Source organism: Sebastes umbrosus, chromosome 11 (genome assembly GCF_015220745.1).
Source record: "Sebastes umbrosus isolate fSebUmb1 chromosome 11, fSebUmb1.pri, whole genome shotgun sequence".
In the NCBI taxonomy this organism is placed as follows: Eukaryota; Metazoa; Chordata; class Actinopteri; order Perciformes; family Sebastidae; genus Sebastes; species Sebastes umbrosus.
This window is the reverse complement of record NC_051279.1, coordinates 20,687,909-20,711,208: the sequence shown is the minus strand read 5'-3', so window position 1 is coordinate 20,711,208 and position 23,300 is coordinate 20,687,909. Positions and strand designations below refer to the sequence as shown.

General features: G+C 40.3%; 3 protein-coding genes across 3 annotated transcripts; all 3 read left to right on the top strand.

Annotated features, from left to right (window-relative positions):
• Positions 1-10,779: 10,779 nt before the first annotated feature.
• Positions 10,780-12,752, top strand: LOC119496586 (chemokine-like receptor 1). The gene is made up of 2 exons (XM_037783987.1): positions 10,780-10,828; positions 11,188-12,752. The coding sequence occupies exon 2, from the start codon at positions 11,202-11,204 to the stop codon at positions 12,312-12,314; it is 1,113 nt and encodes a 370-aa protein (XP_037639915.1). The 5' UTR covers positions 10,780-10,828; positions 11,188-11,201; the 3' UTR covers positions 12,315-12,752.
• Positions 12,753-16,217: 3,465 nt separating this feature from the next.
• Positions 16,218-18,124, top strand: LOC119497309 (chemokine-like receptor 1). Its single transcript, XM_037785340.1, has 2 exons — positions 16,218-16,266; positions 16,666-18,124. Exon 2 carries the CDS (start codon positions 16,677-16,679, stop codon positions 17,787-17,789), a length of 1,113 nt encoding a protein of 370 aa, XP_037641268.1. The 5' UTR covers positions 16,218-16,266; positions 16,666-16,676; the 3' UTR covers positions 17,790-18,124.
• A 1,468-nt stretch (positions 18,125-19,592) lies between these two features.
• Positions 19,593-22,747, top strand: LOC119497577 (chemokine-like receptor 1). The gene is made up of 2 exons (XM_037785804.1): positions 19,593-19,641; positions 20,963-22,747. Exon 2 carries the CDS (start codon positions 20,977-20,979, stop codon positions 22,087-22,089), a length of 1,113 nt encoding a protein of 370 aa, XP_037641732.1. The 5' UTR covers positions 19,593-19,641; positions 20,963-20,976; the 3' UTR covers positions 22,090-22,747.
• Positions 22,748-23,300: the final 553 nt, after the last annotated feature.

The window sequence follows — 23,300 nt, the reverse complement described above, 5'->3', positions numbered from 1 at the left end:
CCTCTCTACTGTGCTCAGACTTGCTTTATGAGTGGCTTTAATTGTAGCTTTATTCTTTTGGGCTCTCTCATTTTCATACAACTGTGCTAGCTGCATTTTTTGAAGGAGCAGCTCATCACTACTGTTCCCATCCTGCAGATAAATCCTCATTTCTGCTCTTATGTTATCATTTGACAAGCCTGTCATGATGGACTGAGAACATTGGCTATGAACTAGCTCTTTGTTATATTTCAGGCCAGACTGGGAACGTTCAGATGCAAACAGGATCTTTTGCTGCAGGTCAAGTACTCGGACCAGAAAATCAAGTGCAGTTTCACCAGGTCCCTGTACAGCTTTTGTCAGTTGTTGGTACACTACTGTTGCATCCTTTTCTGCATAGTGTGTTCCTAATATTTGTCTGAGAGTGGCTCCATTTTCCCCTCTAAATAGCTCCTCAGTTTCAAGTCAGGATTCACAGCACGTATGAAAACCTCCATAATTTCCTCTTCTGGAAAGCCCTTCCTTAGACCACTTTCAATCTGGTGTTCAAGGCTGCTAAAGCTCAAAGTGTCTCTTGATGTTGACTCACCAACATGTCCGTTTATCCTGAAGTCCTTTCTGAATCCATTGGAAGCCAGAAAGCTGTTGCTGATGGAGTCTCTGTCTCTGCTTTGCGTCCCCTCGTCCCGCGCTGTCTCCCGCGCGACCAGCTGCTTCGGCGCCGGTATGAGCGGTGCGCGGTCTCCCTGCCGGCGTCCCGACGCAGGCTGTGCGGAGCGAGCCGCCTCCTCCTCCTCCCCCTCGTCGGCCGCAGGTGAAGAGAAGAGTAGCGCCGCTCCCGCGACGTCGGTCTCCGCTGGGTCCTCTCGCAGAGCTTCCAGTACATCATTCAGTTCCAAAAGCACAGACATGCCTTCATCTTCCCTCTCCAGAAAGTCCTCACGTTCACAAAACTCCACAATGTGCTTCACCATTGCACGGCGGGTTTTGTTTTTAATGTCCTCAGAGTCTTTGCCAGCAATGTTGCAGTACTCACGGCGTCGTGCTAGCTATACTTCAACTGTTCTCTGTAGCTAACGTTAGCTCACTTAGTTGACCTGCTGCTCTCACACGTGTCCAACGTCACCGTGTTCTTCCAGAGTTAACAAGTCCTTGAGCGAGGATACACCAGTGTATCCTGCACGGAAGTCTTTTACCGACCGACACGCCCCCTTATTGGATATCAGTCGCTGATTGGACGCCGCTGCTGATAGACACGCCCCCTTATTGGATATCAGTTACTGATTGGATGCTGCGCCGATCAGACTGATCTGATAACTTTACCTCTCAACATCACTGAGTTTTATACCGGAATGAAAACAGATCACAGATTAAACGTTTTATATTTTAGTTGTCTTCTGATTCACCATCTAGTTATAATCTGTGTTAACTGAAGCTCTGAGCAGCAGCAGAAGGACCTGCAGCATCTCTGCTTCACACAGCGTCAGTGAAGCAGCCTGACACTGAGAGGGGTTTATAACACCTGATGAACTGATTCAAAATAACTTTCCGTATTTTTTAGAATGATTTGTCTTTTTATGATCTGTTATTTCCCCTGTTAACTTTTATTAATGAAACTATTAAAGTCAGAGAGAGAAGGAGAGTCTGTCTGTCTGTCAGCAACAAACACCTTTTACATCATTTATCCTCATTTCCATTCAGTCACATGAGGCTGATGATTCCTGAACGTCGGGTTTGATATGAGTTATATCATTTACATTTTCCCTTTAGCCTAATAAATAATGTCCAGTGTTCAAAAAACACCACAGTCATATTCTGGGTTATGAAATAATTAACTCACAATCAGAATATCAATAACTACAGATGCTAATAATGAATAAATAATATAAAGTTATTGTGCCAGTAGAGATGTTTCCTGGGCCTCTAAGTAGTCCACAGTAGAAATACAGGCTGCAGCTTGCACTTGTCTTTATTAGTATTAGTACAGTTCAGACACAAACAGCTGTTAAAGTTGACTGACAGCTGATCCAGATGTGATCAGCTGTTGCTGTCATCAGAAACGGACGTTGCTTCACGTGACGCTTCAGAGGAATCGACCGTCTCATGTCTCTTAAATCGTATTTCCTCGTTTCCTCTCCCCTCGCATGGTTTCCTTGCGTCTCTCCATGCTTCCCTGGTGGGAGGGACTAAGACGCAAGGATGAGACGCAAGTGAGGGAAACAGGGATGCAATTAAGAGCTTTGGCATGCACCCCTGGGGAGGAGAGAGGAAACGAGGAAATACGATTTAAGAGACATGGGACGGTCGTTTCCTCTGAAGCGTCACGTGAAGCGACGTCCGTTTCTGATGACAGCAACAGCTGATCACATCTGGATCAGCTGTCAGTCAACTTTAACAGCTGTTTGTGTCTGAACTGTACTAGTACTAATAAAGACAAGTGCAAGCTGCAGCCTGTATTTCTACTGTGGACTACTTAGAATAACTTAGAGGACCAGGAACCATCTCTACTGGAACAATAACTTTATATTATTTATTCATTATTAGCATCTGTAGTTATTGATATTCTGATTGTGAGTTAATTGTTTCATAACCCAGAATATGACTATGGTGTTTTTTGAACACTGGACATTATTTATTAGGCTAAAGGGAAAATGTAAATGATATAACTCATATCAAACCCGACGTTCAGGAATGATCAGCCTCATGTGACTGAATGGAAATGAGGATAAATGATGTAAAAGGTGTTTGTTGCTGACAGACAGACAGACTCTCCTTCTCTCGCTGACTTTAATAGTTTCATTAATAAAAGTTAACGGGGGAAATAACAGATCATAAAAAGACAAATCATTCTAAAAAATGCGGAAAGTTATTTTAAGTCAGTTTGTCGGGTGTTATAAAGCCCTCTCAGTGACAGGCTGCTTCACTGACGATGTGTGAAGCAGAGATACTGCAGGTCCTTCTGCTGCTGCTCAGAGCTTCAGTTAACACAGATTTTAACTAGATGGTGAATCAGAAGACAACTAAACTATAAAACGTTTAATCTGTGATCTGTTTTCATTCCGGTATAAAACTCAGTGATGTTGAGAGGTAAAGTTATCAGATCAGTCTGATCAGCAGCGTCCAATCAGTAACTGATATCCAATAAGGGGGCGTGTCTATCAGCAGCAGCGTCCAATCAGTAACTGATATCCAATAAGGGGGCGTGTCGGTCGGTAAAAGACTTCCGTGCAGGATACACTGGTGTATCCTCGCTCATAGCTCCTCCGGCAAGCCTCCTCGATCCTCGATCCTCGCTCCTCGATGCACAAATAAGGGCTTTGGGACGGTCTTCAAAATGGCGCACCAGAACAACTTCCGGTTCAAGCGAGGATCGAGGAGCGAGGAAACGAAAATTAAGGCTGTTTTCGAAACCGCATACTATACTAGTAGTACGTACTGATTTGGCCAAAATGTAGTATGCAGTATGCGAACAAAAGCAAAATCTCCAGTATGCCAAAAATACCCGGATGACGTACTGATTTGGAAAAATTCTCCAGTATGCATCAGACCAGTCTACCTCGCCTACTGTATCCCACAATGCAATGCGCTGCGACAGTCACTTTTTGGAAATTTTTGTAATGGCGGAAATGACGGACGTCAACATCCTGGTGACAGCGGTGGACAGGGAGGAATATAAATGTAAAAATAGCATATTATTTTTAATATAATATAAATGTAAAAATAGCATATTATTTTTCTAATTTAATGTAAGGACAGCAATTCATAAGTGCTACTGTCTATCTGTAACGAACGTAATCTGTCCTACTAACGTTAACTTTACCCATAGCAAAGCCGTAACTTTTAAGTTTTTTTTAAGCTTTCCAAAACCGGAAGCCCGCGAAACTCGGCCTCGCGTACTACAAAATAAACCGATTTACGTTCCATACTGCATACTACTGAGGATGCGCAGTATGCAGTATGTACTGCATACTGCATACTGCGCTCCTCAGTAGTATGCAGTATGCGGTTTCGAAAACAGCCTAAGAGCTTTGGAACGCACCCCAGGGCTCCGTCTAACAACAGAAACTTCTTCTTCTTCTTCGCTGGTAGTCATTTACGACAGAGAGTTTCACCCTGCCCCCTGCTGGCGGGTGTAATTATACATATTTAAACAAAAGACTGAATATCACAGCATATTACTGAATGACATATTAGATAAATGTAACTAGGAATAGATATATAAAAAATGATATATCTCTCAGGTGCTACAGTTACATGACACCTGTGCTGCTTCAGGAACATGGAGGTAAACAAAGGCCGATAGCTTATTTTTCATCTAAGCTAGATGCAGTGGCAGCTGGACTCCCCAGGTGTCTTAGGGCAGTTGCAGCAGCAGAGAAGCTGTGCTTACATCGCGTGATTTTGTAGGATACCAAGATTTAATTCTCTTGGTACCTCATGCAGTTTCTATTATATTACTTGAACAGAAGACTGCTCATCTATCTGCAGCCAGATGGTTAAGGTATCACACTGTATTGTTGGATATGCCTAATATCACAGTAAAAAGATGTACTGTTCTTAATCCAGCAACTCTTTTTCCCACAGCAGAGGAGGGAGAACCACATGATTGTGTTGCAACAATAACTGAAGTTTGCTCTCACGAGAGGATCGGCCTCACGTGATCCAGCCACAGGCAAGGTTTTGGCAGGGTTTGCTGTTTTTTCACCATACAACACTGAATCACTTCCTTCTAGTTTTTTCTGCACAGGCAGCTGCACTTAAGGCTCTCACGCAAGCATGTAAGTATGCAGAAGGGCGGATAGTTAATATCTATACTGATAGTCGCTATGCTTTTGGTGTTGCCCATGATTTTGGCACACTGTGGAAACACAGACAATTTCGTACATCAACAGGTAAACCTTTTGCACATTATCAGCTAGTGGCTGCTTTACTTGATGCTATTCTGTTACCTGAACAAATTGCCATTTGTAAGTGTGAGGCTCATGCTAATACTTCTGATCCTGTTTCACAGGGAAATGCCAGAGCGGATGTGGCTGCTAAGGAAGCAGCTACTCTACCTCTTATTTCACCTCAACTTGTTTCTACTTCTCTGACTGTTGTCTTAACACCTTCTGCTGATTTACAGGAGTCACAAATAAGGGCCACACAAGTAGGGAAGGTTCTGTGGAAAAAGTCTAATGCTTGCTTCAGGAACGGTGTTTGGTATGGGCCTGATGACAAACCTTGATTATCAAGATGTCTGTTTCCGTATTATGCTGAGTGGACGCATGGGCGTGACCATGCGTCCAAAGGGAGGATGTAGGCAGATATACAAAGATACTGGTTTACTAAGGGGTTTTCATCATACGCACAGACTTTTTGTAAGAAATGTCTCGTTTGTGCTACACACAATGTTGGCAGAGGTCAACAAATGCCTATTAGTGCACATCCCCCACCGAACGGCCCTTTTGATCACTTGCAAATGGATTTTATTGAATTAACATTAAGTGAAGGCAAGAAATATTATTTGGTAATCATTGACATGTTTTCTAAATGGGTTGAAGCTTTTCCCACTTCTAGGGTAGATGCCAGTGCTGTTGCCAAGGCTTTGGTAAGGAAGTTATTCCCAGATGGGGAATACCATGTAAAATCTCAAGTGACAATGGCACACACTAGGTGAGTATGGTTTCATATGAGAACACACTGTGCATATCCAGTAGAGAAACAAAACCGTACAGGGCAAAGTGTTACAAGGAAACAGGTCCCAGCGGGACTAAGGCTCTTTCCCCTAGTGTTGATGTACAGACGTAGGCAAAATTGTTGGTACCCTTCCGTTAAAGAAAGAAAAACCCACAATGGTCACTGAAATAACTTGAAACTGACAAAAGTAATAATAAATAAAAAATTACTGAAAATTAACTAATGAAAATCAGACATTGTTTTTGAATTGTGGTTCAACAGAATCATTTTAAAAAACAAACTAATGAAACTGGCCTGGACAAAAATGATGGTACCCCTAGAAAAGATGTAAAATAATGTGACCATAGGGACATGTTAAACTAAGGTGTGTCCTGTAAATAGCATCACAGGTATCTTCAAACTTGTAATCAGTCAGTCTGCCTATTTAAAGGGTGAAAAGTAGTCACTGTGCTGTTTGGTATCATGGTGTGTACCACACTGAACATGGACCACAGAAAGCTAAGGAGAGAGTTGTCTCAGGAGATCAGAAAGAACATTATAGACCTTCATGTTAAAGGTAAAGGCTATAAGACCATCTCCAAGCAGCCTGATGTTCCTGTGACTACAGCTGCACATATTATTCAGAAGTTTAAGGTCCATGGGACTGTAGCCAACCTCCCTGGACGTGGCCGCAAGAGGAAAATTGATGACATATTGAAGAGACGGATAATACGAATGGTAACCAAAGAGCCTAGAACAACTCCCAAAGAGATTAGAGGTGAACTCCAAGGTCAAGGTACATCAGTGTCAGATTGCACCATCCGTCGCTGTTTGAGCCAAAGTGGACTTAATGGAAGACGACCGAGGAGGACGCAAATCATAAAAAAGCGAGACTGGAATTTTCCAAAATGTATATTGACAAGCCACAAAGCTTCTGGGAGAATGTCCTTTGGACAGATGAGACAAAACTGGAGCTTTTTGGCAAGTCACATCAACTCTATGTTCACAGACGCAAAAATGAAGCATCCAAAGAAAAGAACACTGTACCTAATGTGAAACATGGAGGAGGCTCGGTTATGTTATGGGGCTGCTTTGTTGCATCTGGCACAGGGTGTCTTGAATCTGTGCAGGGTGCAATGAAATCTCAAGACTATCAAGGCATTCTGGAGTGAAATGTGCTGCCCAGTGTCAGAAAGCTTGGTCTCAGTTGCAGGTCATGGGTCCTCAAACAGGATAATGACCCAAAACACAGCTAAAAACACCCAAGAATGGCTAAGAACAAAACATTGGACTATTCTGTAGTGGCCTTCTATGAGCCCTGATCTAAATCCTATTGAACATCTGTGGAAGGAGCTGAAACATGCAGTCTGGAGAAGGCACCCTTCAAACCTGAGACAGCTGGAGCAGTTTGCTCATGAAGAGTGGGCCAACATACCTGTCGACAGGTGCAGAAGTCTCATTGAGAGTTACAGAAATCACTTGATTGCAGTGATTGCCTCAAAAGGTTGTGCAACAAAATATTAAGTTAAGGGTACCATCATTTTTGTCTAGGCCAGTTTCATTAGTTTGTTTTTTTAAATGATTCTGCTGAACCATAATTCAAAAACAATGTCTGATTTTCATTAGTTCATTTTCAGTGAATTTTTATTTATTATTACTTTTGTCAGTTTCAAGTTATTTCAGTGACCATTGTGGGTTTTTCTTTCTTTAACGGAAGGGTACCAACAATTTTGCCTACGTCTGTATATGAGGGCAAGGGTCAGACGTAAATATGGACTCAACGCTTTTGAGATATTGTTCGGGAGACCTTTGAACACGGGGATTGGGCCCCAGCAAAGGTTGTTACCTAGTGCGTTTCATGTGAAGATGAAATGCTGCGTTACTGTGCAAACCTTATCACTGTGCTTTTGGATGTTCAAACAGGTGAAAGACGCTCTACCACATGAGGCAGAAGACCAATTACACAACCTGAAACCAGGTGACTCGTGGTGAAGGACCACAGGAGGAGAGGTTGGAGATCTCCCAGGTGGCAGGGTCCTTACCAGGTGTTACTCATCACGGCATCTGCAGTACAAATTGCAGAGAGAGCCACTTGGGTACAGGCTAGTCACTGTAAGAGGGCACCGGAACTGTTGGATCACCTCACCCCCACTGTGCATTAATATCTTTACAGACTATACCACCAAAAGCCACGCAGAGATGTCATCAGACAAGCCGTGTCATCCATTCAGACGGCTTGGGTGTGGCTTGCGTGGAGGAGTCAGCTTTTTGCTTATCATTAGCTTAATCGTGGTGCCTCCTATCTTGTGGAGCCTGGACAGAGACAACACGGTAACTGAAGGTACAACAATACCCTTCCTACATGCTCACAATCATACACCCAGTGGAAGCCATGGGGTTTCGATGCTGACTCACTGAGAGATGTGAGTCCACAACATCATAATTCCTGGTGGTCTTTCCTGAGATTTTTGAGCACAGGGGCACCAGGCACCGGGCTCATATTGGCGTTATATCGGCCTTTGGGTAATTTGAATCCATTGTTTAGTCTAACTGCAACCCATAACGGTTGTACAAGAGAAGCTGTTGAGTTTACAGGTCATATTAATGTCCGAAAATCTATTAATTGGGTAACTATTAAAGAAGGATGCAAAAGAGCAGCAGAAGCATATCTTGATGCTATGTATTACAACAATCCACCAGAGACAGCAATTAAGTGTTGGAAGATGCTTTGTGAAGAGAGTTTTGATCCACAACTTCCGTTAGAGATTAGGAATGTAACACCAGTAGAAGTACCAACAGACATTCAGATACAGGATAATGTAACATGTGTATACAATAATGGTATGGGACAGTACATGGAACAATCGCAATGCCAAATATATGTAACAGGTCAAATGGATGTAAAATGTATGCAAAGGGGGGTTGGACTATGGGTGTAGATGATACCACAGACTGAAATTTAACCATAAACATTGGGGATACAGACATTATTGCTAGCAATAGTTTAAGATATCATGTAGGACGTGGAATTGGATCCATGTATTCTAACTACTGGCAGTGTGGGAGTTCTACATATGAAATGTTAGCTCAGTTTCACACCATGCAGTCATATCATTGGCATATTTCTTTGGGGGAAAAATGGGGACTTGGTATTTTTCCATGGTATGGTGTAACATTTCTGGCAGATCACATTGATAATATAACATATACATTGTCAATGTTCGCAAATGAGACTATTAGGGGGTTTGAACTGTTATCAAGTAATGATAAATCACACAGGCTTACTTTACTCAAACATGAAATGGCACTAGATTTTCTTATGGCCAGGACTGGAGGACTCTGTGTAACCTTAAATTTGACAGATGAAGCATGTGTAACACTTATTCCTGATAACTCAGATAACATTACAAGTGTAATAACTGCTCTGGAGAAAATAAGAGATGCATTTGGACCATCTGACTCAGCAAGATACAGTTTCAATGCATGGTTGCAAGACAAATTAGGGCCATGGGGTGCAGTATTAGTATAGGTGATGATTCCACTACTGACTTATTTGGTGTTATTCTTTGTTTCTGTACCTGTGCTTTGACCTGTATGAGAGCATTGCGATACAGATGGATTGGGAGTGTAGTAGGTGGACAAATACAACAGTATGTGCATTTAAGACTTAATAATTTTGACTTGTATCCAATGACGGGCTGGACCCCACCGTATTACAACGACGATGATGTTGTTTGATTTTATCTTTCTATATGTTAGTTTGCTTATTCATATTTAGAATGTCGATATATATTTATATTTTCGTTGTTTGATTAATATGTATGTGTTAGAGTTGACGATGACCTATATGTATGTTTGTAATTTTCTTTGTTTTATGTGAGCATTGAATGCTCAAAGGGAGGAATTGTGTTGGAAAAATACAATCATGTGCACATTCCTAAGGTCATGACAGGTGACACTCATTGCCCTTAAGGCCTATTTCTGTTTCGGTGTCGGTCACCTAGTCAACGAACTTGTAGAGCCTATTTGAGGACAAGTAACCCTAAAAAGGACAGAACTGTCAGTCAGAAAGACAATGTGAGATATATGACTGTGAGCCTGCAAGCAAGGGTATAAATGTCACGAAACGGAGAGCCTCTGTGCTCTCAGCCTTGAACATTTATGTTGATGGTTGTTTGCCCACTTGCAAGTGTTTATTAAACCTTTAAAAGACTTTCTCTTGATTTTCGAGTCCTTCTTTACAGAAATTGCCTCCACAGTACAGAAAAAAATAATTCATTCATCCTCCATCCATTCATCCATTCCCTTCACTCAATAAAGGACTCTTGGATCCTTGTGTTTAATGTGTACATCAGCTAGAAGCTCTAAGGTCCAGTCAACCTAATACTCAGATTATGAAGTCTTTTTTTCAAATAGTGTATGAAAAGATTTTTTTTTTTTGAACTAATGACCCCTCTCCAACACCCTAAAAATAACAGTTGCACTTCATGTGCTTTTCTGAATTTCAGAGGAAATCTGATTAAGAGTGTGAAACAGGATGCTGACAGAAAGCAACATGCATGTAATGTAGACCTGCGAAATGACCCTATCAACTCAAATAAAATGGTAGGAAAAGATATATTCTTACTTCAGATCTCTTTTGCTTGCAGGGATTGATCAAGGCAGCCTAGTTTATACCTCAAGCAAACATGAGCTCAACCCACATGGAGAGATATACATTATACAGCAGGATCATTGGTGGACATTAGTAGTTGTAGCTCCACTCCCTCTCAAGTAGTTGTCTCAACAACCCACAATTCATGCCTTTAATTGTTTGGGTACTTAGCACTTACTTTCTTTTTGGAGTTTCCAAAAGGACAGAGACTCTTTAATGTGGCATAAGTCTTAGCAAGAAATTCAGTTGCAGATTCTTGAGAGCAGCTTTTGCAGATAAGTTGATAATAAGGCAGCTAACACTGAGGACACTGAGGTTATGTCCTTTGTATTTTTTATGGGAATCTAAGGGCTTAAGAATCCTTCTACATTTAAAAAGCATTAATAGACAAACATTAAACGTGTGGGAGGATTGTTACATGTGGTCCAGCCTCATGATGTCACATTTCATGAGACTTCATAAGGAGTCACAGTTAGACCATGCAGGGTCACTGGCGCTGCGGACACATCCTCATCTGACTGATCAACTTTGACGAAGGTACTGTGATATGTTAGCCTTTGAATTTAATTTAATCGAAAAAAATAGACTTTGAATAAAGACATCTGAAGTTGGCCATATCTACCCTGACAAACATTTTACCTGGAATTTAATAACAAAGGTATTAATTGAAATGACTGAATAAAGCGGGCCGACATATTTCGAAGAGTTTATTTATTTTCTAAGAGGAGAAAGACTTTTATATATATTAATATATATATATAAAAACACAGTTCAATTTAAGGCCATATCTACAAATCGTATCACATCATTATATCATTAGGGACTGTTGTTGACATCTATGTAAGGAAATAAAAGGAAAAAAAGGTTCATACTTTTTCTTCATGTTGCCATTGCAGGTCTCAAGACAATAATGGAGATGACCAATGCCTCTTCCTATCACATCAATACAACAGATGTATCTAGAAATAATGGCTCTACAAATATTGACAAGTATGCGGAGCTGAGAAAGTCTCTCCACACCTTGTCCCTCGTTGTTTACTGTCTGGCCTTTGTCCTTGGTGTGCTCGGGAATGGAGTGGTTATCTGGGTGACCGGGTTCAAGATGAAGAAAACCGTTAACACAGTTTGGTTCCTCAACCTGGCTGTGGCCGACTTCCTCTTCACAGCGTTCCTGCCTCTGAGTGTGACCTACATCGCTTTGGATTTCCACTGGCCTTTTGGCAAGTTCATGTGCAAACTTGTCACCACTATAAACTCCCTGAACATCTTTGCCAGTGTCTACATTCTGGTTGTGATCAGTGTGGACAGATGTGTGTCTGTGGTGTGGCCCGTCTGGGCCCAGAACCACCGGAGTGTACGCAAGGCTTCCTGTGTGAGTCTGGGTGTTTGGGTACTGGCTCTGATTCTCAGCATTCCGTTCTTCATCTTCAGGGACACTGAGCCGTCATCTAACAATGACGACATCATCATCTGCTTCACCAATTATGCTCTTTCTGATGACTATAAAACACCGTCTGTGATTCAGCTGGGACAGCTTCGTCATGAGGCCATGACCATGACCCGCTTCCTCCTGGGATTTGTTGTCCCCTTCACTGTCATTGTCTCCTGTTATGCTGTGATAATCCATCGTATCAGAAGAAACCGCACCCTGGCCAGCCAGTCAAGTCGCCCCTTTAAGATCATCGCCGCAGCTATCACCACTTTTTTCCTGTGCTGGGCTCCATATCACATCATTCATTTAATTGAGATGGTGAATTTCAGGCCTACTAATCGTAGTATAACATTGCGCCATGTCACCACTATTGGTGGTCCTTTAGCAAATAACCTGGCTTTTTTCAACAGTGTCCTGAACCCACTGCTGTATGTGTTCATGGGACAAGATTTCAAGGATAAAGTCTGCAAATCCATCCTGACTGTATTGGAGACTGCCTTCCGGGAAGAAGTTTCTGGCTCTCACACCGACACAAAGTCAGCGGACACGAGTCGGAGCAGAGAGATGTCAGCTCTTAATACTGAAGTTTAAGTCTGTCCATGACATGAAGAAACAAATGCTGCAACTGCACAAATGTTTTTTCATAAATGTAGCTGAATATAAGAATAACTTGTATTGCTTTTATCAATATATGCTGTGTTTGTATATGTAGAGAGAATATAGACTGTAAATGGCCTTATGGAACAGATTTTACTGAATATAGAATCTACATGGTGAAATATGTTTTCACACTGCAAGTTCATTTTGTACAGCATTGTCTCAACACACAACTTGCCTCTCACACCCACCTCAACCCAACTTTCTCTGCCATTAAGACGTGAGAAAAATTGGGCACAACGATAATCCCCACAGAAACCATCTTTTGGTTTATCTACACCATTTTGGGATGTATATTTTGCATCATTTCCTCTTTTGGTATGTGTAGTCATTTTCACATGGCCAACCACCCTGAAATGTTCATTTCTCATGGTGCACTGGGTACCTGAAAACCACTGATTGACATTGATCAACACTGTATGTGGCAACACCATAGAAACCTACTCAACTAAGTTTTGACTGATACATACCTACCGCATTCTTTGATAAACATGTTATTGTATATTTTTACTGTATGTAAGTCTAAACTTATGGTAATTGCTATGAGCTTGTTATGTTCCAAAAGCAGCATCCGTTTTTACTTGGATCAGTTTGATCTTTTGTTTTTTGTTTGCTACAAATTTGAGATACTTGTACTTTACTTGAGTATTTCTCAGAGCTAAATGTTGTTTTTACTCCATTACATTTGTCTGACAGCTTTACTTTTCATATTACATTTTTCAACAAATTCTCCTACTTCTTAAGCTAAATAATTTAAAAATCCTCTTGGATCAGCTGGAAAAATGCATCATCTCAACGCTGACAACAGGGCTGTTTATAAAGTAGCTAAAATATGAAACAACTTTTAGCATCATTTTATTGTGTATACAAGTTTTTTTAATAATCATCTATCATTTTTTGTATCAGTGTTATGATGTTGTTTTATACAAAATCCTACTATAATAAGATGTATTTGTGGAAAAACTTGACTCCAGTCAACTAGAATTGTGAGTGGGACCAAAGACCATAGCCTGCTACAGAGTAAATTAATTAATTAATTTAATTAATACATTCTGTAATATCCAGTAATTCAATAAAGCTCTGCATTAAATTGATAGTTAAAATCTTCGTCGTCAAGGGGTCTTAAAATTAAATAAAGAGTTAAATGCGTGCTGTATGGGGTAAGGTTTTCTCTTTTGTATTGTGCGTAAATACGTCATACACGTTTGCACCGTGCGTCATGATGTCATAGCTACACCATTTTAATATGCTCTGGGAGGGATCGGATAGCTCCGGCCTGCAGCGAAAAATAGTCATCCGCCACCGAGCAGTACCAACGGATTCCTGCATATAACATTCCCTGTAGAGATGTACCAGATTGTGTGGTAAGTTATGTCTTCATCGAGATATGGCGGCCAGGGAATCAAGCATCAAGACCGAGCCGTTTCATTTTCCCGCCGAGAAAGTGTGTGTGAAGCTGAAATATCTTGCACGGTCATTGCAACACAAGGAAACAAAGCCATCAGCACCAATAGGAAGTCCCTGGATGCTGTGACCCCATGCTCTCATGAGGAAGCAGACACTAAACAGACACAAAATGGCCGCCATATTGCTGTTAATTTTTTTTAAAACTATCAGAATTAGATCCAGCATGCTAGAAAACATAATTTGACACCGATATCACTCAAATCAACCAAGTAGATGAGTTTCTATGAGAGAAACCATTATCAGCAGGTCAATTTGGCGGCCATCGTGAAAAATGGCGGCCATCTTGGATTTTCAAGTGGCCAGTCGTTTATATTTGCTAAGTGACCCCTCGGCAATCATCATGCCAAATTTGGTGCTTGTATCACTATTTGCATGATTTTTCCACTATCCGCTCCACTAACAGGAGCTTCGTCTGAACTGTTTCCGACCTGGAAGCGAGAGACAACACATCAGGAATACTCAGAGTTCCTCTGGCATCGCTGGATAACCACCAAACTCCGTGATTATGCCCACGTGATGCCCTCGTGCTCGCGGACACATGCCTGTGGACTGGTAACATCTCTGGAGAACCACAGAACTACAAGAACGGTACCAACCATCCTGCTGAATATTGCTGTGTGCACAGTGTGTGTTTGGTCACTGAGATAAGTTACAGGCAAGCCAATTGATTTTGGCTTGATGTTGAAAATATAGGCGCCGCCCCCTTGAGCTGGCGACTCTGCTACCTGTGCGTCGGTGTTCTATGTTTTATGTGTTTTCTAACGTTTTTAAAGCCTTATGATTCATGATCACCAGCGGGATCAAACTCTGACGACGTGATTATGGCTGCACTAAATAGTCGCACTGTGATTTGCCTTCTGTGGCTTTAGGCAATAACTTTTTGGAGAGCCGCTCAAATATTTCAAGGTCAGGAGCGAGCTGGGTCCACCTTGTATCACCTACACTCGGCAAGAGCTTCTTCAGCTGAGGCCTCCTGCACCAGATGAACTGGATCTCGATGTCGACTTGTGACTTGTCTATTCATTTGTTGATTTTCAATGAAACCCTTTATACCCATTTCTTTTAGTGTATTTTATTTGGGAAAACTTTAAAGGAGGGTAAAAGGAAAAACACAAACCAATATTTCAGTTTCCTTAATTGTTTGTTAATATAGAGGCATTTGTTCATTATTGAAGAGGCATTTGTTCATTATTATTATTAAGAAGGCATTTTATTTTATATTATTATGTGGATGGGAACTGTTTTTCAGTCTTCTGACTCAGTACCGCCACAAAGTCAACGTGGCTGACGCAGGTCATTTAATAGTGCCTGTTTGTATTAAAGAACAGTGTGTAGGGTTTATGGGGATGTGTTCACAGAAATGGAATATAATATTCATAACTATGTTTATATCTAGGGTGCACGTCCTCTTCACAGAGTCCGACATGTTGCTCTGCCATGTTTCTCCAGTAGCCCAGAACAGACAAAACAAACACTGGCTCTAGCGAGGGCCTTTCTGTTTTTTATGTTACCTGAAGGCCACCGTAGTTCAGTTTATGCCTTCGACCTTCCTTCTTTTGTGATATTGATATTTTTGTTTAATGTACGGAAAAAAATAATTCATTCATCCTCCATCCATTCATCCATTCCCTTCACTCAATAAATGGCAAAATGGCTCTTGGATCTTTGTGTGTAATTTGCACACTACTTAGAAGCTCTAAGGTCCAGTCAACCTTATACTCAGATTATGAAGTCTTTTTTTCAAATAGTGTATGAAAAGATTTTTTTTTTTTAACTAATGACCCCTCTCCAACACCCTAAAGATAACAGTTGCACTTCATGTGCTTCTCTGAATTCTAAAGGAAATCTGATTAAGAGTGTGAAACAGGATGCTGACAGAAAGCAGAAGCATGTAATGTAGACCTGCAAAATGACCCTATCAACTCAAATAAAATGGTAGGAAAAGATATATTCTTACTTCAGATCTCTTTTGCTTGCAGGGATTGATCAAGGCAGCCTAGTTTATACCTCAAGCAAACATGAGCTCAACCCACATGGAGAGATATACATTATACAGCAGGATCATTGGTGAACATGAGTAGTTGTAGCTCTACTCCCTCTCAGGCATAAGTCTTAGCAAGAAATTCAGTAGCAGATTCTTGAGAGCAGCTTTTGCAGATAAGTTGATAATAAGGCAGCTAACACTGAGGACACTGAGGTTATGTCCTTTGTATTTTTTATGGGAATCTAAGGGCTTAAGAATCCTTCTACATTTAAAAAGCATTAATAGACAAACATTAAACGTGTGGGAGGAGTGTTACATGTGGTCCAGCCTCATGACGTCACATTTCATGAGACTTCATAAGGAGTCACAGTTAGACCATGCAGGGTCACTGGCGCTGCGGACACATCCTCATCTGACTGATCAACTTTGACGAAGGTACTGTGATATGTTAGCCTTTGAATTTAATTTAATCGAAAAAATTAGTCTTTGAATAAAGACATCTGATGTTGGCCATATCTACCCTGACAAACATCTTACCTGGAATTTAATAAAAAAGGCATTAATTCAAATGATTGAATAAAGCGGGCCGACATATTTCGAAGAGTTTATTTATTTTCTAAGAGGAGAAAGACTTTTATATATATTAATATATATATATATATATATATATATATATATATATATATATATATATATATATAAACATAGTTCAATTTAAGTCAATATCTACAAATCGTATCACATCATTATATCATTAGGGACTGTTGTTGACATCTATGTAAGGAAATAAAAGGAAAAAAAGGTTCATATTGTTTCTTCATGTTGCCATTGCAGGTCTCAAGACAATGATGGAGATGACCAATACCTCTTCCTATCACATCAATACAACAGATGTATCTAGAAATAATGGCTCTACAAATATTTACAAGTATGCAGAGCTGAAAAAGTCTCTCCACACCTTGTCCCTCGTTGTTTACTGTCTGGCCTTTGTCCTTGGTGTGCTCGGGAATGGAGTGGTTATCTGGGTGACCGGGTTCAAGATGAAGAAAACCGTTAACACAGTTTGGTTCCTCAACCTGGCTGTGGCCGACTTCCTCTTCACAGCGTTCCTGCCTCTGAGTGTGACCTACATCGCTTTGAATCTCCACTGGCCTTTCGGCAAGTTCATGTGCAAACTTGTCACCACTATAAACTCCCTGAACATGTTTGCCAGTGTCTACATTCTGATGGTGATCAGTGTGGACAGATGTGTGTCTGTAGTGTGGCCCGTCTGGGCCCAGAACCACCGGAGTGTACGCAAGGCTTCCTGTGTGAGTCTGGGTGTTTGGGTACTGGCTCTGATTCTCAGCACTCCATACTTCATCTTCAGGGACACTGGGCTGAAACCCAGTAAGGACGCCATCATCTGCTTCAACAACTTTGCTCTTTCTGATGACGATGAAACACCGTCTGTGATTCAGCTGGGACAGTTTCGTCATGAGGCCATGACCATGACCCGCTTCCTCCTGGGATTTGTTGTCCCCTTCACTGTCATTGTCTCCTGTTATGCTGTGATAATCCATCGTATCGGAAGAAACCGCACCTTGGCCAGCCAGTCGAGTCGCCCCTTTAAGATCATCGCCGCAGTTATCACCACTTTTTTCCTGTGCTGGGCTCCGTATCACATCATTAAATTAATTGAGATGGTGAATTCCAGGCCTACTAATCGTAGTATAACATTGTACCATGTCACCATTATTGGTGGTCCTTTAGCAAATAACCTGGCTTTTTTCAACAGTGTCCTGAACCCACTGCTGTATGTGTTCATGGGACAAGATTTCAAGGATAAAGTCTGCAAATCCATCCTGACTGTATTGGAGACTGCCTTCCGGGAAGAAGTTTCTCAGTCTCACACCGACACAAAGTCTACGGTCATCAGCAGAAGCAAAAATAAGTTAGTTAGTGACACTGTGGTATGAAGTTATCCATGATATGAATAAACAAATACTGTAACTGTAAATGATTTCCACACCTGTAAATGTAAAGAACAGATCTACCTACATGGTTACTATGAGCTAATTATGTTCCTGAGGTATTCTGTTATTTCTTAACGCTTAGACAACATACAGTTAAACCACAGGAAAGGAATGGCCTGCTTATTCTTTGTATGAATGTGGTTATGAATATTGTCATATGTATGAACCTGTCTATCAAAGCTTGATTCTAATGTATTTCATTTTAGTTTTATTTGAAACTTGTTTTTACTTTTCAATGAATCTGTAAATGATAATAATGCAATCCTTATTTTCCATTATTAAAATATTATTTGGACCACCCATAAGACATACTGCTACATGATTGCACATCATTTCTCTTGTGATACATATATATAATAATATAATGTATGTCTCACGCACACAACTCATCTTATAACACCTCATGATAATTTACTCAAACTATCAAGTTGCAAATCACAGAATTATGATTTGATCAACAGTTATTGATGGTCTTTCCATTTATCATTATAGACTGTTTTCATAATGTTAATTGACCAGCAGAGGGAACTGTTTTACATCTTAAAGTATATTTCAAGTCAACGTGGCTGACGCAGGTCATTTAATAGTGCCTGTTTGCATTAAGAACAGTGTGTAGGGTTTATGGGGATGTGTTCACAGAAATGGAATATAATATTCATAACTATGTTTATATCTAGGGTGCGGGTCCTCTTCACAGAGTCCGACATGTTGCTCTGCCATGTTTCTCCAGTAGCCCAGAACAGACAAAACAAACACTGGCTCTAGCGAGGGCCGTTCTGGTTTTTACGTTACCTGAAGGCCAACGTAGTTCAGTTTATGCCTTCGACCTTCCTTCTTTTGTGATATTGATATTTTTGTTTAATGTACGGAAAAAAATAATTCATTCATCCTCCATCCATTCATCCATTCACTTCACTCAATAAAGGGCTCTTGGATCCTTGTGTTTAATGTGTACATCAGCTAGAAGCTCTAAGGTCCAGTCAACCTTATACTCAGATTATGAAGTCTTTTTTTCAAATAGTGTATGAAAAGATTTTTTTTTTTTTAACTAATGACCCCTCTCCAACACCCTAAAAATAACAGTTGCACTTCATGTGCTTCTCTGAATTTCACGGAAATCTGATTAAGAGTGTGAAACAGGATGCTGACAGAAAGCAACATGCATGTAATGTAGACCTGCGAAATGACCCTATCAATTCAAATAAAATGGTAGGAAAAGATATATTCTTACTTCAGATCTCTTTTGCTTGCAGGGATTGATCAAGGCAGCCTAGTTTATACCTCAAGCAAACATGAGCTCAACCCACATGGAGAGATATACATTATACAGCAGGATCCTTGGTGGACATGAGTAGTTGTAGCTCCACTCCCTCTCAAGTAGTTGTCTCAACAACCCACAATTCATGCCTTTAATTGTTTGGGTGCTTAGCACTTACTTTCTTTTTGGAGTTTCCAAAAGGACAGAGACTCTTTAATGTGGTATAAGTCTTAGCAAGAAATTCAGTTGCAGATTCTTGAGAGCAGCTTTTGCAGATAAGGTGATAATAAGGCAGCTAACACTGAGGACACTGAGGTTATGTCCTTTGTATTTTTTATGGGAATCTGAGGGCTTTAGAATCCTTCTACATTTAAAAAGCATTAAAAGACAAACATTAAACGTGTGGGAGGAGTGTTACATGTGGTCCAGCCTCATGACGTCACATTTCATGAGACTTCAAAAGGAGTCACAGTTAGACCATGCAGGGTCACTGGCGCTGCGGACACATCCTCATCTGACTGATCAACTTTGACGAAGGTACTGTGATATGTTAGCCTTTGAATTTAATTTAATCGAAAAAATTAGACTTTGAATAAAGACATCTGATGTTGGCCATATCTACCCTGACAAACATCTTACCTGGAATTTAATAAAAAAGGCATTAATTCAAATGATTGAATAAAGCGGGCCGACATATTTCGAAGAGTTTATTTATTTTCTAAGAGGAGAAAGACTTTTATATATATTACAGTTTTTCTCGATTGTTTACACACATTTTCTGAAAGCATGCCTCATACTCTCAGAACTCTACACACAAATCAAAAAACACACACACAATGGGCAAAACCCCTCAATTCTCCTGCAAAATGAAACTTTACATTCAAAACAATGTTATTTCTTCTCAAAATGGTATTTTGTTTTCAAATGACACACACACACCATCATATGAATAGACATTTATAAGAACCAGTTGAACACTGATGTGCTCAATGTAAAACACTATGATGAATGGAAAACACTTCTTCTCCATTCATCAAATGACTTAGGCCTTTTTTGGTTCAGTGTTACACTTACTACAGACAGTACATACATAAGTGTGTTGTAAAATATTTTAGAATATTGTTTTTATACTCAGAACACACAAATACACGGTAACAAATATATTTTATTTTCCCCACAAAAACAATGTACACAGTGTACATCCCAACCAACACAAAGTTGCACATACAGTGGTCTACATACAAAACAACAGAAGAATTTACTGTATACAGTTACAGTAAAAAAAAACGAAAAAAAAACTATGCTGCATCCTCTCTTCTGTTTCGGTCTGGCCACAGCACCTCATCCACATCACAAGCAATGTTTGCCCTTTTATGCTAAAGCTCTGATTGCTAATTGTAACACTGTGTGACAGGTGTTTGCCCATGTGATGAGTCAGTGTGCATAGTAGGGCAATTGACTTTAGAATTTTGATTGACAGTGTGTTCCTTGTGAAAACGAGATTTTCTTCATGAAAATTGTGCCAAATGCAGAGAATTGTGTGTAGTCTTTTGAAAAAAAGTGTGTTTTAGAACTGCAATTTGAGTGTAAAGCAAGAATTGTGCTTGTAGTTTAACAGAATTGGTTCAGGGGGTTGGTGCATGAGTTACATGTTGTGGTCATTGTGTGTCAAGTACCAGTATTTGTGTGTAAACAATTGAGAAAAACTGTAATATATATATATAAAAACACAGTTCAATTTAAGGCCATATCTACATATCGTATCACATCATTATATCATTAGGGACTGTTGTTGACATCTATTTAGGAAATAAAAGGAAAAAAAGGTTCATATTGTTTCTTCATGTTGCCATTGCAGGTCTCAAGACAATAATGGAGATGACCAATGCCTCTTCCTATCACATCAATACAACAGATGTATCTAGAAATAATGGCTCTACAAATATTGACAAGTATGCGGAGCTGAGAAAGTCTCTCCACACCTTGTCCCTCGTTGTTTACTGTCTGGCCTTTGTCCTTGGTGTGCTCGGGAATGGAGTGGTTATCTGGGTGACCGGGTTCAAGATGAAGAAAACCATTAACACAGTTTGGTTCCTCAACCTGGCTGTGGCCGACTTCCTCTTCACAGCGTTCCTGCCTCTGAGTGTGACCCACATAGCTTTGAATCTCCACTGGCCTTTCGGCAAGTTCATGTGCAAACTTGTCACCACTATAAACTCCCTGAACATCTTTGCCAGTGTCTACATTCTGGTTGTGATCAGTGTGGACAGATGTGTGTCTGTGGTGTGGCCCGTCTGGGCCCAGAACCACCGGAGTGTACGCAAGGCGTCCTGTGTGAGTCTGGGTGTTTTGGTACTGGCTCTGATCCTCAGCATTCCGTTCTTCATCTTCAGGGACACTGAGCCGTCATCTAACAATGACGATATCATCATCTGCTTCACCAACTATGCTCTTTCTGATGACGATGAAACATCGTCTGTGAATCAGCTGGGACAGCTTCGTCATGAGGCCATGACCATGACCCGCTTCCTCCTGGGATTTGTTGTCCCCTTCACTGTCATTGTCTCCTGTTATGCTGTGATAATCCATCGTATCAGAAGAAACCGCACCCTGGCCAGCCAGTCAAGTCGCCCCTTTAAGATCATCGCCGCAGTCATCACCACCTTTTTCCTGTGCTGGGCTCCGTATCACATCATTCATTTAATTGAGATGGTGAATTTAAGGCCTACTAATCGTAGTATAACATTGCGCCATGTCACCATTATTGGTGGTCCTTTAGCAAATAACCTGGCTTTTTTCAACAGTGTCCTGAACCCACTGCTGTATGTGTTCATGGGACAAGATTTCAAGGATAAAGTCTGCAAATCCATCCTGACTGTATTGGAGACTGCCTTCCGGGAAGAAGTTTCTGGCTCTCACACCGACACAAAGTCAGCGGACACGAGTCGGAGCAGAGAGATGTCAGCTCTTAATACTGAAGTTTAAGTCTGTCCATGACATGAAGAAACAAATGCTGCAACTGCACAAATGTTTTTTCATAAATGTAGCTGAATATAAGAATAACTTGTATTGCTTTTATCAATATATGCTGTGTTTGTATATGTAGAGAGAATATAGACTGTAAATGGCCTTATGGAACAGATTTTACTGAATATAGAATCTACATGGTGAAATATGTTTTCACACTGCAAGTTCATTTTGTACAGCATTGTCTCAACACACAACTTGCCTCTCACACCCACCTCAACCCAACTTTCTCTGCCATTAAGACGTGAGAAAAATTGGGCACAACGATAATCCCCACAGAAACCATCTTTTGGTTTATCTACACCATTTTGGGATGTATATTTTGCATCATTTCCTCTTTTGGTATGTGTAGTAATTTTCACATGGCCAACCACCCTGAAATGTTCATTTCTCATGGTGCACTGCAAAGCCACTGATTCACATTGATCAACACTGTATGTGGCATCATCATAGAAACCTACTCAACTAAGTTTTGACTGATACATACCTACCGCATTCTTTGATAAACATGTTATTGTATATTTTTACTGTATGTAAGCCTAAACTTATGGTAGTTGCTATGAGCGTGTTTGGTTCCAAAAGCAGCATCCGTTTTTTTCCTGGCTTAGTTTGATCTTTTGGTTTTTGTTTGCTACAAATTTGAGATACTTGTACTTTACTTTACTCTCAGAGGCATATATTGTTTTTACTCCATTACATTTTTCTGACAGTTTTACTTTTCATATTATATTTTTTCAACAAATTCTCCTACTTCTTAAGCTAAATAATTTAAAAATCCTCTTGGATCAGCTGGAAAAATGCATCATCTCAACGCTGACAACAGGGCTGTTTATAAAGTAGCTAAAATATTAAACAACTTTTAGCATCATTTTATTGTGTATACAAGTTTTTTTAATAATCATCTAGCATTTCTTGTATCAGTGTTATGATGTTGTTTTATACAAAATCTTACTATAATAAAGATGTATTTGTGGAAAACCTTTTTTTGTGAGTGGGACCCGGGGCCATAGCCTGCTACAGAGTAAATTAATTAATTAATTTAATTAATAAATTTTGTAATATCCAGGAATTCAATAAAGCTCTGCATTAAATTGATAGTTAAAATCTTCGTCGTCAAGGGGTCTTAAAATTAAATAAAGAGTTAAATGCGTGCTGTATGGGGTAAGGTT

Excerpts from the sequence above, each read along its gene's own strand:
- LOC119496586 (XM_037783987.1), top strand. The coding sequence starts at position 11,202 with ATGGAGATGACCAATGCCTCTTCCTATCACATCAATACAACAGATGTA.
- LOC119497309 (XM_037785340.1), top strand. The coding sequence starts at position 16,677 with ATGATGGAGATGACCAATACCTCTTCCTATCACATCAATACAACAGAT.
- LOC119497577 (XM_037785804.1), top strand. The coding sequence starts at position 20,977 with ATGGAGATGACCAATGCCTCTTCCTATCACATCAATACAACAGATGTA.